At 39.8% G+C, this 17,250-nt stretch overlaps 3 protein-coding genes across 3 annotated transcripts; 2 read left to right on the top strand and 1 right to left on the bottom strand.

The window, feature by feature from the left end:
- Nucleotides 1-556: 556 nt before the first annotated feature.
- LOC103721544 (uncharacterized) lies at nucleotides 557-1,901 on the bottom strand. Its single transcript, XM_008811810.6, has one exon. It carries the CDS (start codon nucleotides 1,734-1,736, stop codon nucleotides 717-719), a length of 1,020 nt encoding a protein of 339 aa, XP_008810032.2. The 5' UTR covers nucleotides 1,737-1,901; the 3' UTR covers nucleotides 557-716.
- Nucleotides 1,902-10,759: 8,858 nt separating this feature from the next.
- On the top strand, nucleotides 10,760-11,663 carry LOC103721543 (large ribosomal subunit protein eL37z-like). The gene is made up of 4 exons (XM_008811809.5): nucleotides 10,760-10,915; nucleotides 11,024-11,159; nucleotides 11,249-11,350; nucleotides 11,444-11,663. Exons 1-4 carry the CDS (start codon nucleotides 10,913-10,915, stop codon nucleotides 11,491-11,493), a joined length of 291 nt encoding a protein of 96 aa, XP_008810031.2. The 5' UTR covers nucleotides 10,760-10,912; the 3' UTR covers nucleotides 11,494-11,663.
- A 4,637-nt stretch (nucleotides 11,664-16,300) lies between these two features.
- LOC120105320 (uncharacterized) lies at nucleotides 16,301-17,225 on the top strand. The gene is made up of 2 exons (XM_039117670.2): nucleotides 16,301-16,623; nucleotides 16,706-17,225. The coding sequence occupies exons 1-2, from the start codon at nucleotides 16,301-16,303 to the stop codon at nucleotides 17,223-17,225; spliced, it is 843 nt and encodes a 280-aa protein (XP_038973598.2).
- The last annotated feature ends 25 nt before the right edge of the window (nucleotides 17,226-17,250 follow it).

The raw sequence follows: 17,250 nt of genomic DNA, 5'->3' as shown, positions 1-17,250 counted from the left end.
CTTCCGCTTCGGAAAACCCTCCCAAAACCATGGGCGCCAACCACGGGATTGGAAATGCCTCCGGCATAATATATTGCTCACATGGAGTTAAGAATTCAGCAAGGCATTTTGGGCCTTGGTACGAGAACTAGAGGGCTTCATTCCTTGGTCTAATTAGCACTTAATTAGAGGATTTGATAATCTCGCAACAAATACGGTAGCTATTTGGCGTATTAGGGAAAGAATCTGGTTCGCTTTTTTCTGACGCAGACAAGTATTAAGACAAGGATCGTGGCGTCATAGTTGTCTCATGTGAAAATGTCAAGCAGAGAACAATAAACTCGTTTTAATTTATCCAAATACAGGACATAGAAAAGATCGTGAGCCATTTAACTAATCTCAGATTCCCACTTGATCTTAGAGGGATTAGACTCTAGAGAATGTTGCTTGCAGGCCTTTCTACAAGGCTCCAACACCACAGCCTCTTCCTTTCTGCTATTAAAACGACCCAATACAAAACCAAACTTAAAGCTTGTGAGGATTCTCGCTCTCTGTCTCTCCTTAGAAAGCTTTCCTATAAGAACACAGGAACTGAACCTGGCGAATATATTTCAGATCAAAACACTACAACGTGAAAAAATATTTCCAACAAAAAAAACTTCAGTTCGAAAGCAACGCCACTAGGACAACAACAAATTAAAACACTGGCTACATGGCAAGTGTAAGGGATCATAAATTCATAATTCGCGGAAGATGGCTTCCCATATATCGGCGAAAGCCTCGAGGATGACCGGATGATGGCAAGGTGAATTCAAGGAGAGGTAGGAGTGGAGCAGCTGCTCCATGTCCTCAGGTTCCTTCATTTGCCTTTCTATCATCATCTCCACCATCGAACTCCGGAAATCCTCGTATGGATTGCTCGACTGCTTCACCACCGCAAACCCAGTCGGAGCCTCCGCCACCTTCGGTGCCTTCTTTTTCTTCTCCCTTGAAGAGATGGGGATTAAAGGCTGAAACTTGCTGCCTTCATCCCAACTATCTTCAAAGCACCTTGCGCCTCTTCTCGGCGGTCGCCGGGAGGATTTCTTGTGTTCGGTCGTCTTCTTGGATGAGGGACGTCGGTGGTAGAACTCCGACGAGTCCGAAGAGAAGCTCTTCGATGAGAAGAGAGTCCACGTCTCTTCTTCCTCCTCCCCTTCTTCGCTGCTGAAGAAGCCGAATCCATCGTTGGAGCCGATCGAAGAGGAGCCGCTAAATCCATAACCGTTGGACAGCGGCTTCTTCTTCTTCTGCTTCTCCCTTACGAACTTGTCCTTCTTCGCAGCCATTGCCTTCTTCCTCTCTTTGGAGTGGGAGTAGTAGTAATCATTGGAGGGAGGAGAAGGAGAAGCTGGAGGGCACTTCCTCCCCTCCCCTACTCCAGTTTCATAAACAACTCCAGATTCTGCAGCTCTCTTCTCCTTCTTCTGAATCCTCTTTTCCTCCTCTGGAGTCGAGGGAAGGTTTGGACTGGTGGTGTCGTGAAAAGACCTGCGTCCGCTGCAATCGATGGAGACCTGCACGACGGGGGCCATGAGATGTGGAGGATGGTCGAGCTTACCTCGGCGGTGGACATGGAGGTCGCTCATGGGGAAGTCAGGCTCCTGAGAGATCTTATCAGAGATGTTCATTATATTGGTGGTGCTGCAGGAGGAGCTGAGAAGCATTTGAGCTATTCGGTGCTTCAACCGGTTGCTGATGCTGTTGCTCCTGTCCATTGATGCTTTTGTTTTCTCTTGCTCTCTTTTCTTTTCCTTTCTCTCCCTTCTTCCTTCTAAACGCGAAGCACATAACTGTTTCGAGGGGAAGGTATCTATAATTTATAGGAGTCGTCGTTGGGACGGTGTCGGTCGCCTCCGTCGCCGTTTTTAGGGGGAACAGAAGGGCGATGGGTATTGGCAGGACGCGCGATTTGGTCGCCCGTGACTCGCCACCTGCCAAGTTATGACTGGTTCAGACCCGAGGGAAGGAATGCTGTTAGCCGAAGAAAGCGAGTTGGGCTGGCTGCTCTTATAGCAAACAAACAAACAAAAAAACTAGGAAGCTTTTCGGGTCACTTTCTCTTTTTTTTTTCTATTTTTAAAATTAGAAAAACAAAAATTAAATATTTTTATTTTTTTTAAAACATATAAAATATATTTGGTATGGATATTTTTTTTGAAAAAACAACTTAGCTACTCAACTATTGGATTAAAATCCAACAACTGGTTATTTAATATTTATCAAATTAATAAGTATAACATATCTACATTCAATCAATTGATTCGTCCCAGCAAAGTAGAAAAATGGCGCACGAATTGCACTCGAGCTTTGAATCAATATCCCGAGAAGCAAGGAGTATGCCCGCATGTTCCGACAAGAACACCGAAAAAACTTTTATATTTTAATATATGCAATAAAGAAATAAATATTTATTTATTTAGAGCTGGCTCATGAGCCAGATTTGAGTGAGCTGAATTCAGCTCATTCTCGGTTCATTTATTTGAGCTCAAAAATCTAGCTCGAGCTTGCTTCATCCTCTAATCCAGCAAGCCGAGCTCGAGCTGAATTCTAAGCCATACAGATGCTGGCTTACGAGCAGCTCCCCTCTTTGTTGGCCTTGTGATCCATGTATGAGTGGATTACAAGGAAGAGCCTTACGAAAAGTCAATTTATTCTGTATGCCGTACATAATCCATCAATTTGATTAAAACTCCACTTGCTAGTATCAAAAATCAGGTCTATAAGCTTGGACTTTAGAGCCATGCTTGCGAAACACTTGGAAGCCCGATTTACAAAATTGGACTTTGAAGTCCCGTTGGCAAAACTGAAGTCCAATATATCATCCATTACTTAAATTATATAGGTCAAAAGAAAATACAGTATCATTCATTAATTAGATCATGTAGGCGATAACAAAAATATTGTATTTTATTGGATATACTAGAAACACTGTTTTCTATGATGAATGGTGAAAAAAGAAAAATAGTGTCAGGCCCCCGGCTTTTTCATGCCGCCAGCCTACACAGTGTTTGCATGATGGGGAACTCATCTTTTTCGTTAAAAATTTCTAACTTATTATTAGCAAGTAGTTTTTAGGCTACTTTGAAAAAGTCATTTCCTAGTCATTAAGAGAAAAAAAAAAAGCCCTTCTACAAACATGACTTCGTACATGATTGATTACTTGATTCCGCATATAAGACGGCCATTTTTCAGTACAAATTGTTATTTATATTGTTTTCCATTATAGATATTATGAACATCCATTATACTTTGTGTCACTTTTATTCCATAGAATTTTAACAGTTAACTAAGCAGTAAATAATGGATTTGGAGGATCTTGATTGATTGGAACTATGAGAGGTTGCGTTTACTTGAAATCCATTCATCTAATTTCTATTTTGTGAAGAGATGCCATAGCACGAATATCCCCTTTCCACTCCTGTGTCGTACATCTCGTGTGCCACGGAACGTGCTGCTGTGTCCTTATCCTATTCGCTGGCTTTTAGCTCTTAAAGTAGCAGGACAAAACTGAAGGCCTTGGATTCTTCTCTTGGAATGGCAGGAGCGATGCATCCGAAGGCAAAGGCCGAAGAGGTGGGAAAGAGCCAAAGGAAAGAAACGAAAATGACGTTGATCACCTTATTCCACCCAAGAGCTTCCTGAGAGAGTACCTGCAAATATATTATTAAACGGAAATTATTGATGGGATCAGGGGCACTCAATGGTGGACCAGCATGCACAAAGACGGACCAAAAAAAATGTAGAAGAGGAGTATTTGTAAATATCTCATGAAACAAAAAATTATTGCTGAGATCGGATCCACCTGCTCAGCGATGGACCAGTCCAACCATGTATCAATATACACAAAAAGAGACAAAAAAAGAAACAAAAGGAAGGATGCAACTTGACACAACCCAAGATGGCTGGTGTTTTTGGGCATCCTCGTATATTCCTGATGTTTAAGCTATAATGTTCTCGTCCACCTAGGCTATAGGTCGAGTTTGCTTTGATACCATTTGAAACAATTCAAAACTTCATCCCAAAAATACTAGTCGAAATGTATTTTTTGGATTTCTTAGTTTTGTATAAGTACTCAAGATGTTCTTAACAAATAATTGATGTGGGACTAAATATACACTCGTATGGATTTTTTACATAAGCATTTATCCGTGTAAATACGTGGTTGAAGTGGTCCACTAAATATTTGGCCATGGACCTGGCACGTGGTTGAAGTGGTCCGCTAAATATTTGGCCATGGACCTGGCATCCAAGAGCAACGGACAACCATGCGCCATCCTTCCTTTCACTTTTTTTTTTTTGCTCGAAAAAGGAGAAGGGTGGAGGAAGGGACAATCCCATCCCTGCATAGCAGCCCGCACTGAGCCCTCACCCTGCTATGAGAATGTTCGATGCGGACAGAAATGACCGTGTGTTGGGCACCCCAGCCGGTTTTACTCATACCTTTCCCACACGTAGGTCCGATTCGGTTATCTCTTTGGACTTCGGCACGAATACCACATATGAGTACGTCACATCTGGCACCACTGAGACTATCAGTAGAGTAATACGTTCTTTTAGATTCTGTGTCCGGGCAGGAAGCATCCGGCCTCTTCCTTTCACATTTCACGAGCATTTCATGCACGTTATCTCGTTGTTTGATGTGAAAGTCTTCCTCCGGATTTATTTTAAAAGATGTGACGTAGGTACAGTTAAATAACTATCTCGATACGTAATGTACCTGCGAATCTTAGAAATGAGATGACGGGGATCAGTTATGGGAGACTGAGAGGCCGGGAGCTTTGATTGCCCACCCATCGTTGTTTCGGTGCGATTTGGCTTCTTATGTCACAGGCAAACTTAAGCGGATGGTAGTACCTCATGTGATCTTTTTCGTGTTAATCCTCTGGGCAACAACTTGTCTGTGTCTCGCTCCTCTGCGTCCATCTGCGTGTGCGGTCCAAATGGACCATTTTAAATTCGTAACAGATGGATTAAACAATTTAGCTGTTGACAATGAGGTATACGATGCAATGCTTTTTTTTATTTCGTTTGATTTCTTAACAGAGCAAAGAGTGAGAAACAACTAGTCATTTCTTTGATTACTTTGCATTGATATATTTTTCTTCTGTAAGAGCAGTTCATTTAATTCTGTGCAATGGCTGAGATATATTTGTTTTTATCAACTGCAATTGGCTATATCAAGTAAGGAATTTTGATTAATTAGGATCAAAACAAATGCTTAGCATACTAAACAAGTAGGGATTTTGATTAATTTCTTGTATATTGACTACCCCACCTTCCTCCACATTAACTACTTCATCCCTCTTCCTTGTCTGCCCCCATGGCTATCAAATATGCCGCTGTAGTTCTTTGCCGCTATAATATTGCTACTCCCGTTGTCTCACTAATGTTCTCTCCTTTTGCTCGGCTCTATGGCCGGCCACCCTCCTCCCTCTTTAGTTCTACGTCATGTTTGCAATCACTTGTATGGCAACCAAAATCCATGTCGCGATGCATCTCCGCCCCCCGCCATGATCGATTTATCTAATTAAGATCGACAAACCAAAAGAATTGGCTAAGGGGTGCCAGCGGTAACCATCCGTTGCTTCGAAATATCTAGACAATGATGATGAATGAAAGAGCCTTTCAGACCAAGCATATATTTCGTGAAGCCAATAGAACTGCAGATTAGATGGTCGTCTATGTGGCCAGCCATATGGATGGTGCCCTATGAACTGGGAATATGGAGCTGCTTCGGATACTCCGAAATATTCTAATTTCTGATTTTATTTAATGTATTTTATTCGTCAAGTGTGAGTCGCCTGTTCTAACCAAAAAAAAATAAAAATAAAAATAAAAAGAAAAAGAAAGAAAGAAGAGGGAGGACTCGCTAAGGGCACAGCTAAGACCGGTGATGGGGGGCGAATGGATGAGAGAGAGACCAAGGTTTGGGGTGGTTGTAGTGGATTGGGAATGGCAGGTAATTGATTGTGCTGTAAACGTCATTGATTTCCTATTTGTCCTCGACTAGATCGATAGTTAGGTAAATTGCATTAAATAATTCGAAAAGGTAAGAAAATGTATCAAAGCAAATCCCTTGTATGACTTTATGAGCGGGGTGGAAAATGGAAAACTATTTGGATCCATGTTTCAAGGAAGGAGGACACGTGGATGTGCAGCTAGATATAAGAGTGATGGTGAGATGAACCACAATCTTTATATTATCGAGAGCAAATCTAGATTGTTATGTCACTGTAGCAAACTAGGTGGCAACCTTCACCTATGTTGGCATGATGACAGAGTATTTGCACCCATTTTATACGAGAGGACATATTGAATTCTCGATCATTGGTTCAAAAAAAAGAGAAGAAAAGTTCTTATTCAACAAACTAGCGCAATGCGTTAGTCAAACTATAAAAACTCGTTTAGCTCATGGAAAGAATTTTATCTTGCTGAAATATTTTATGATGCATAAAAAAATAATTTTAGCATGTTTGATGGATCATGAAAAAGTGACACATTTCAGAGTATATTATGTTTGGTTGAGCACCTATTTTTCTAAAAAAATTATATAAAATACCTATTATATCCTTAATGAAGAGAAATGTCTTATCTATAGATTTTGACGACTCAAGGGTATTTTTGGAAAAAAACGGCCTCAATTTTCAACCGGTGGAAAAATAGCTTTTCTATGTTTCTAATGAGTTTTTTTTTTTATCATTAAATATGAAAATCTTATTTTTATGAAAATGCTATTTTTAAAAAAAATTCTAACTAAATAAAAATAATATATTTTTGTTGATTATATCTTTTCTACTACTTTTTTTCACGTCTTAGAGGACCGATCCGCTTCCCATTTGATACTACAAGAAGTATGGTTATGTTTAGATTTGCTTCGATTTACATCCAAGCCCCGGTAGCAACTTCAGGTACGGAGTGAATGTAGGCTAATCATGAAAGCACCTACTCTTTGCCTCTATTTACTTGTAGGTTCTTGGCACCCGCTGAGGGTTGAACAGCTTTAGACAGTTACCACATCATCCATCTCGGAGAAAGATAATGTCTGGCCTTGCGAGAATAGAAAGGATTGCACTGAATGCAAAACACGACACGGTGGTCGTCCTATCTGAGATAGATGACGTAGTAGTTATCTAGGCCTTTACAGCAATATGCGAAATAAAACACATATTATGTCTCTCTCGGCAACTAAGTGACCAACCACCGTCTTGGCAACCGCAATAGTTTCGAGACCCAGACGGCCCCCAAACCAAACTCCGATTCTTATCAACATTGGATTCAGGTATCAAAGGTTGTATGCTGAATCTCTCTAGCATTGAACACACACCACCTGTTTGTCTATATGCTTCTAAGGCTGGTAATGGGCCTGCAACAGCCTAGGACCACCAGGCCGCCAGGCTTTCTTTGTTCCGGGGCGGGCTCAATGGGCCATTAGCCCAAGACTTGGCCACCAGGCACAATGGACTGAATGGAGTGTTTTTTTTTTGACTGAATATAAAATGGGGTTCACAAGGATTACCACGTTTAAGAGTTTTTTTTTTTCTTGCAACTCAAAACAGATCTGTATATAAAAAGATCCATATGGACATTGGATCATGGTTTGACGGCTGACATATAATTAGATGGACTTTGGCATGTTTGTTGCTATTGGATCATGTTAACTCATTAGTGAGGACACCTGACCGGTGAACACCTTCATGGATCTACTGTTCTCCCCATCGTTAGGTGTACGTTGCACCATTGAAAAAGCAGGAACAGGGAACTTGTCCTGATTAAATTTATATGCAATGCTGAACAAAGTCTTTGTGGCATCAAAGACAAGTTTCATGCATGCTAGCGATATTTTATTGGCACGATTTCATATCTATTGGTTTTGGTGCCATGTAGAGTGGATCATTTTTTGTTATCTTTTTATTAAGTTTGTGCTCGATGAGGATGGATAGGCCAAGTCATTTCTAAATATATATGGTCTGGTTATCTTATTTTCTCTCTAAAACAGATCTCCGATATTGGATCATAATAGCCTTGTTTTGCTTTCTGCCCTCCTATTAACATGCTGATTCATTCTTTGAGTTCTATTCCCAAATGTTTAAAGCTTGTATGTGCTTGTAGCTATCATCATTAAAGTTGTCTTGATAACAACAACAAATTGTTGTTTGTACTTCAACATTGGTACATTGTGGCACTATGAAGTTCAGCCGTGCAATCTGTATTAGATGCCTGCGATTGCTATTGCATCTGTAGATCTTGGCACAGGCATTTAATGGGAAAAGATACAGATTGTTGTGATCAAAGTTGAGCACTTAATGATGGATGTAGTCATGTAGAGTCTGGGGTAAATAATTTTTCGTAATATGTGTATCATGGACTCATGGTAAGTAATACGTGTCATGTATTTTTTGAACATAGTGTTGGTTAGTCTGCCTGACTGATTTCAGCTTCTTTTTTTCACTTCATTTTCTCGCTGAAGTTGATTAACGGGATCAGGAAATTCTGTTGATGCAGGCTATTCCTGGTTGTGACATGGCTGGCGGTGGGCTCCTCAATCATCACTAACTTAAAAACGTCTCAATTCCAGTTCTTTCTTTCAATCTCTCCTCCCCCAGTTTGATGATAACTGCAAATGTCATGTCTGCACTTTAGTTAGGGAAGTATTTCATCAAATGTTTACTCCTTGAAGCTTTAGTGTTTTTTCCACTATTGTTTCTTCTATGCTTTCATCTACTTTATTTGAGTCGTAAGATTACCCCCAGCATCGATTCCCTGCTCATCTCCATCATCAAGGACTAAGAAGACTTTGATGAGCAAAATAGATATCCAGTGTCAAAAGTGTTCCTGGGCTGGCCTTAAATTAATTTGTCAGCCTTATATTCACAGAAAGCAGGAACAGTATAACTATAAAAGAAGTTTTGTTCCAATTTCTCTTCATAATAGTTACTTCCATGGTTGCAGAAGAATGACAACAATTAGCATCACAAAACTTCCTCAACTCAAAATTTCGGCAATATACATGTATGAACGCATGCCACCCTCTCAGGATTTCAAGTTCCCACAAACATATAGAGTGTTATTCTCATGATTATTATTTTTTTTTTTCCCATCATGTCTTCTGTTATCTATTGATCTCTGTAACAAGGAACTGGAGGAAGCCGCCAGTAGTTTTAGCTTGATTTCCCTAATCATGGTTGTTCAATTTCCAGTAATGGAGACAAGCATAGAATTTTGAGCAGGAAAGGAGAGGAGGAAATTTTTCTGTCTACTCTTAGACAACATGAATTCCCATTCCTATCAGCAGCCCGTGTAATATAGAGCATATAGGAGTAAATTTTATGACTTAAGTTAATAGAAGGGAACTATTTGCCATGCCTTATCATGAATCCACATGGATTTCAGACCATAATTCCTCCAGTCATTGATGGTCGTTAACAAAGTTGACCATGGCATCAAGGGGAGAGGACTGGTTTGCGAAGACTTTGTGCTTATGGAATGAATCTTTAGGTGGCTTAATGCAATCCGCAAGCTTGCCGTATCAAAGTCATTACCTATACCAGTTCCTTACTGCTGCATAATGTTGATTGAATGCCAGTTACATGAACTCTAAATTTCACATTAATTCATATAGAGTAGGCATTGGTTGTAAATGTTCTGAACCTCTGATGAGTCTTGTCTGGATTCATAAGCCAAGCCTGTAGATATGGCATTGGTTTGCCGGTTAGAATTAAGAATGCCGGTAAGAGAATGAGCAGCCAAAACTCTAGATTCCCAAAAAAAAGAATTTGCAAGCCTAGCTTCAGGAACTCATTTATATTGCATTTTATTCAATGTTGTTTTTGCCAGCATTTGAAACTTATGTTGTAATTTGCTAGATCTCTTCCTCTCTGCTGTCAATTCTTAACGAAATCCTGCAAATCACTTCTCTAAAACTCAAATACCAAACTCTTGGCGAGGAGCATGTTTCATTTTCAAAGAACTTTATTAGGTTCAACACGAAAAAATATATTTGATATCTCGTGTTTAGACCTTCAACGGTCAATTCTTTCTTATAATAACAATAATAAAAAAATCCAATTATTAATATAATAATATCTAACACAACCAGCTTGAAGCAACCCAAAAGTGAATGGAATGGGTGCATGTATAAATCTTCTATATGATCAAAACTCCTAGATAAGCAAAATCCTGAGTTACTTAGGACTTGTGATACAAAAAAAAGGTATGTACCCGATCCGGAATCAAGTTTACAAGCAAAAAGCACGAGCCAAACTTAAGTACAAACATGAAAACTTGGTCTATTTCCAAACGTTTTTTTTCCTTTGAATGCACTTTTCTAAATGAGTTTGAACAAGCATGTTGTCAAATTGAACTTACCCAAGAAACACTAATTTAAGAGGTGGATTTGAGTATAAAACACTTTTGATGCCAAATTGTTAGCAATGATGCTTTCAAGTGTTGTTTTTTTTTTTTTTTTTGGGTACAACAACTATTTACACTAATTTTGCACGAGCACAACCAATAAAGTCAAGTGAAAAAAAAACGAGTCAATGATGGAGGAGTAGTAGTAAGGTGCAATCATCCCAAGTCCCCTTCACGCCTGGTAGATTTTTTTTTTAAGAAAAAACAAAAACAAAAAAATACGTGTCCGTTATCGAGCCAAGCTCGGGCAACTCACAGCTTGGCTCATGCGCACGGCCCGAGGGACGTTCACGACGATGTAATCAAGCCGCGAGCAACCACATAATGGTGATATATGGAACAATCTGTTCCACCGCACAAGTCTGCATCTAACGGCTCTGATTCGATAGCCGACTTGCCGTCTCTCGTATATAAACCCTCAACATCGAATGCCAGAGGCCTCGGCTAGGGTTTAATCCGCGGCGGACGGGGCAAGAATAAGATGGTAAGCCTCCCTTCGTCCTCTCTCTTCCTTCTCTCGTCGCCGTTCTCTTCGTCCTTTGCCTGGAAACCCTAACTTCGCCCGTCATGGCGGCGGCGCCTGTGATCGCAGGGGAAGGGAACGGGAAGCTTCGGGAAGCGGAGAAACAAGACCCACACCCTCTGCGTCCGCTGCGGCCGCCGGAGTTTCCACCTCCAGAAGAGCCGATGCGCCGCCTGCGGCTACCCCTCCGCTCGGATCCGCAAATGTACAGCCTTCTCAATAGCTCTCTCTCTTTTCCTCCTCCATGTCGTGGGACCGTATCTAGGATTTTGATTTTTTTTTTTTTATTTGTAGATAACTGGAGCGTCAAGGCGATCCGGAGGAAGACGACCGGGACCGGGAGGATGCGGTACCTCCGCCACCTCCCTCGTCGCTTCAAGAGCAACTTCCTTGAAGGTACTCATCCGGATACTTCTCCTATGTTAAGCACTCTGTATTCTTGATTCTTTTAATTTTTGTTGTTAAAAATCGTTCTTGGACTTGATTTAGGTACCCAAGCGACTCCGAGAAAGGCGGCAGCGGCCTCTTTATCTTCTTAATGCACGAAAAAGTGTGAAACTTTATTTGCAAAATTTTGTGATTTTCCGTGAGTTAGCTGAAACCTTGCGAGTGCTAGCTATTGTTTGGGTTTCTTTTTAATGAGCATGTGATTATGGATTAAGTCTTCTGATTTGAGATTTACTGAATGAAGGTAGTATTGCTTCTTTAATTCTATATGCACGCAATTGGGATGTTACGACTTATATCATGTCTCTTGTGGTTGTAGAGATTTGTAGCAAATTCGTATGTCCTAGAAAAGCTGAAGGTTATAAAAATTGTTAGCTGGCATAGGTTTCTTCGAGCTGGCTTACTAGGCTGCTCATGTTGGTTGAATGATTCAGGGTGTTTGGTGATGATATTGTTTGGCAGGTAACGTTATAACTGTTCATGGCTCAATGAGATTTAGAACAGAGTAGATTGTCCAGTAATATTTCTAATTCTTGTCCTAGTTTTATGCACAAGCAATTTCTTCTCAAGTTTGTTTCTATTAGTTGGAAATTGGTCATTTAATATTCAATGAATACGTCGTGTGCTGGTAAATGCTTCTGTAGCACATTCTGAATATGGTGCTTTTCGGATTTTGGTTTTCTGTTTATAATGGTCATGCATTGGGGATACTTGATTAGTGGTGTTACAGATATTGCAGATGGGATGGAGAGGACATAGACATCAGATGGTTTGGATAATCCTTTAATTTTGTTCATTTTTGTCCTTTGGTCTAGGTAGGCCAAAGCCCTCTTAAGGCTAAGTAGACACCATAAGATTGTCCTAAATTTTGAACCCTAAACCCGAAACCCTTTTCAATTTTATTGGAATGATAAAAAACTACAAAAGCGGTCTACAAATTAGTAAGCTCGAGGGGAGAAATGAGAGATGTAAGCTTTAGGTTTGTTAAGAACACAGATAGCAAAGATTGTTGAATCATGGTGATGAAGGGCAGCCCCAGTGCATGAGGCTCCCACCACTGTAGGATTTTTTGTGGGTGGGAAGAAGAGAGGGGGGGGGGGGGGCTCAAATGTAGATAGCCTTACCCCACTAGATAACTAAGTGAGACATGACCATTGGATAACTGAAGGAGCGTGCTTTTGAAAAGGATAATTGTGGTTGAAGGAACTAGCAGTTGGGCTATGGGAAATAAGAAAACATTATGTGATATTAGAAATTCTGAAATCCATTTATGAGAATGACTGCAATGTAGAGTCTCATAGAAACTATTGTGGAAACTTACTCCCATGCTCATGATGCTATACAGGACAATGATAAAACAAAATGATGGCTGGAAACATCTGATTGAATTGAGCTAAGTTGATGAGGGAATTAGATGCCTTTGGGGTGCTCTATGACTGAAACATGTTTTTTAAGAGGAGAGTAAAAATTTGTAAGATAACAACAAAGGTTGCAATATTTTATATAAATCTGGTATTAAAGAAGGGCTAGGAATATATGTGTCGGATTTTGTACATTGGGTATGCTAATACAGAAAGGTTAGGATGAGGAACAAATATGTAGGAGGAAGTGTAAGAATTGTGCTGATTGAGGTTTCAGTTGGAAAATTGCTAAATATATTATGCTTCTTTTCCAACAATGACATGAGGAGTCCTCAATAATCATAGGGTCTTTGATACATGTGTAAGGTTCTGGAAAGAGTGGAATACATCTGCTTGGATGAAAATTGTGAAAGGGTTATACAAAAGCTTGCAATTTTTGGTCAGTGCACCCTATTTTAGGATTAAATGTTTTACATCAGACTTCAAATTATTGGGGGAAGGCTTGTTCCTTGAGTAGTTGTCATTTCATCCATTATTCTAGATGCATGTACAATATATATCCAAGATGAGGATTTTTGATTTGTTAATTTGACAAGGGAAGTCTCACATGATGGCTATCTAAAAATCAGGATCAAATAAAGTGCACAGCATGTAGTTTTAGAAGGATTATGTTTTCATTAAGTGTGCAATTAAAATCAAGTACAAGATATTAGTGCATTGCATCTTTGCCATCTTATTATTGCTTAAAACATGAGTATATATCCAATCGAATATTGCTGGGGTTAGTGGAGCTGAGAGTTGCTTATCTAGTGTTTTAGCAGATTGTTGACTGCCTTGTAAACTTTCTGAACTTATATTTGTAGGTTAGTTATACGACCGTGTTTGTTGTACAGGTTATAATTTTAAGCTATGAGGTTATTGTTATGCCATGAAGGCGTGATATGCACGAGAAGATTGACATGATGAAAATCATGGAATAGATAGTGAATGCCTAACACTAGATTTGTAATGATAGCATTGTGTGGGTATTAGATACTCCAACAATTTCTCATCCTTGACTGAACTAGGCTACATGATTATAAAAAGGAGCTTATGAATAACACTATGAACAGTGGTTAGAAATGAGTTAAAAGGACCTTATGAGCAACACTGAATGAGGAGAAAGTGAGGGTGAGCCTTATATGTCTTGGCCTATTGTGAAGTAGGCCAGAGATGTCCTAGTGAGAGAATTTTTTTGGTTCAAGTCAAAGGAGTGGAACAGGGTAACAGAAACCCTGAAGACTCAGATGGGAAGAATATAGAACATCAAGCTTTCTTCTATTTCAATGATTAGATCCTGTATGGAAGTGAGTATAGTAAGACTACTTTGACTGACACAAGTAGGGGAGGATGGTTTCTTGGATTTTCTCCCTTCCTAATTTTGGTTTCAAATTTCTTTATGTGCTCTCGATGGTTGTCCCACCTACTAATATGGATCCCAATATGTTGTAGAAATTGTATTGGCTAACTTTCTTCTCTCAATATCTGAAATCAATGTTTATTCTGTTCGTTCATCTAATGTGTCATCACTTAGGTTTCAAGATGCTTACCTTGCAGGTAACCATACCTACATGTGTAGGTATGGGTTTATACAGAATATTGTCCAAAAATTCCTAGTATCCTAATATGAGGGGGAATATTAGTTTTTACGGTAGGAAAAGGCATATATAGTCAAGGATTTTGGGATTTAGATTGGTGAAAAAAAAATCAAGGTTGTGGGTTAGAAGGCTATAAAAGGTCAGAAATTGCCTGGCGATTTACTGTTAGTCATAAATATTGTAGAAATGTGAGATGGGGAGGATTGCATCTGAAGCCAGCATGGAATGTTCTTGTCACAAGGTAAATGGTGTTGAATATCTATGCTCCTATTAATTTTGGCTGGATTTATTATCAGATTTTGGACTGATTTGAGGGAAAGTGGGATATATATTTCTTTTTCCATTTTGCAATGTCGCCAAGGAGTTCTGTAATCATCTTTTAGATCGGTGGTTAAGGAGTTGGGGCAATGTTGATCAGGTGTAGATTGTTATGAGATTTGTTTTAGTGTTTCATGTAACTTTTGGATTGCTTAATGGTAGAAATAGAATGATGCTATTATGGACACTTGTACTTCCACATAATGTAAAAATGGCTACACCTGTTTGATTGCAAATTAGTTTAAAATGGATATACCTTTTACTTACCAGTATATGACTTCTCATTTGGAGTAAATTGTGTGGGGAAGCTTTTGTGCTGATGTTATGTTGATGCTTAGGTTAGCAGGGGCAATTTTTTTATGGTTAGGATTTGTTTTGCATTTTGCATCAACTGATGTCCTGCTTTCTTCGTGCTGTCATCTCTGCAATGCCTCAAAGGTTCACTGCAATAATGTTAAAGAAAAATTAGTCATTGACTTGAGATTATGCCATCATATGTTGAGTTGGCCTTCACCCGTGCTGACTGAAGCTTAACATCCATGGAGGTTTAGTTATAATATAGTGGCACTGTCAGAGGGATTTGGGATCACATTGTCTTGTAATCCCATGGTTCTTGGTTGTTGAACTGCCAATCTCCTTGCTATTCTTGGTCTTTGAAAGGAGATGGGGAAGCTTCGGAGCCTTCCTATCCATTGGAAAAGAATGCTCGAGCCCACTGTTGTTGGTAATGTGTTCTTTTAGTACATGAATTTCAGATGATGCTACTAACACTCTCCTGTGCGCATGGCAATGGCATGGATGGACTGCTGGTTGTGAGCAATTCAAGCGGCTAGCATTTGGGTTGTCATACAATCGCGTTCTTCAATGGGTACCATGTAGCCATCCATGTGAATAATATACGGTAAATTACTTTCCCATCCCTCTAAAGACCCCACTGTAATAGGAGGTCCCGGTTGACCCAAAAAAAACTTCCGGTCCACCGCTTCATGGATCTTTAATTTTCGGTCCCTAAGTTACTGTTTTCTTTAAAATATAGTACCCAAAGTGCCCCCAGGTTACTTAAGTACTCCCATGCTACCGGAAGCGGGAAAAAAATAGGTACCGCGTTCTGTTTTCTAACCGGAAGACACTCTGTTTTTGTCTACCGAAGATGCTCCCAAGTAAAAATCCCACTTGCAGCCCTTAAGCGTGGATGCCCCTGGTGATCCCACGGAAGATGTTTACCGAAGATGGCTTTGGAGGAAGATTTTGAGACGGAAAAAAAGGTGTAAAAATAGGCCGCAACAGGGTATGCGTTTTGTCTCCGTTCTTCTCTATTTTGTCTTTGCCAATGGAGATTGTTTGGTCTGGAAAGAGACAAGCACCCATTAGGATGGATGCTAGATGGATAGGGAGAGAGCATGTTGAGCCTTTATGTTGACCTAAAAACGTTGAGACTCCCTCTTACTCTTTACCTGTTCCCTGTTTGAGAGAACGCTGATAGTCCCTCTTTCTCTGTGTAGCGAGACTCTGCTCCACTATATTCCTAAGTCTATTTGCAATTCGGAATTATCTGTTCATTGCCTCCTCTTTTTTCCATTGTCATGGCTTCGGAAGACACTGCTAGCTCTGTTTTTATGGCCATTTGTTGTTATGGTAGCGAAGCTGTGATTATTTCCATCTCAAAAGACACAATTCTTGATCAAATTTTTAAGGAAATAGTTGAAAGGTGGAGACATTTATCTTCTACAATGATAGAAGTTAAGTTTTATATTCCAAACAAGTCTAAAATGCTTGTTACGCTCATGAGCGATAAGGATGTTCGTAACATGCATGAAATACACGTCAACTTAAATGCCAAGGTGATCGAGATGGTTGTTACTCATTCTCCAACCTTGATCGAAGGTGCTGCTGTGGTAATTGAGAGGTATTCCGTTTTTAAAATTTTGTTTTGTGCAACGGATTTTAGTAAGTTTGCTAAAATAATGTTTATCCTATTGTATGAACAGTGGCTCATCGCATTGTCCTGAAATTAGTTCGAAAGGGAAAAATTTTTTGAAGGGTAGCTCAAGTAATTTTGGTCAAGTTCTTGAAGAAACATGTGCCGCAATTGAAGAGGAAGCAAGTCAAAAAAATTCGTTGGATGATTGGAAAAATAGTATAGAGGGTGTTGGTCAGGAGTTCATGAATGTGGAAACTCTATGTGACATCATTCGCAACTATTGCATTGCAAATTGCAGGGATTTTGTCTTCGTGAAGAACGATCGTGATCGAGAATGTGTTTATGAAGGTTGCGAATGGCGTATTCATGCTTCTCGCCTTGGGAATGGTGAAACGTTTGCAATTAAAAAAATGCACTGTAACCACACATGTGGAGGAGGATTGCAAGTGCGGTCTCATCCAAAGGCTTCAAAACGTTGGGTTTCCAAAATTGTTAAAGATCAACTTCAAGATATGCCGTTATATAAGCCGAGTGATATTGTAAAGGATATTCGACGACAATATGGTGTTGAATTGCCGTATCATTAAGCTTGGCGTGGTAAGGAGGTGGCTA

This window comes from Phoenix dactylifera, chromosome 1 (genome assembly GCF_051530095.1).
Source record: "Phoenix dactylifera cultivar Ajwa chromosome 1, Ajwa_hap1_PhDact_Kaust_v1.1, whole genome shotgun sequence".
NCBI lineage: Eukaryota > Viridiplantae > Streptophyta > Magnoliopsida > Arecales > Arecaceae > Phoenix > Phoenix dactylifera.
This window is presented reverse-complemented; position numbering and strand designations above follow the sequence as displayed.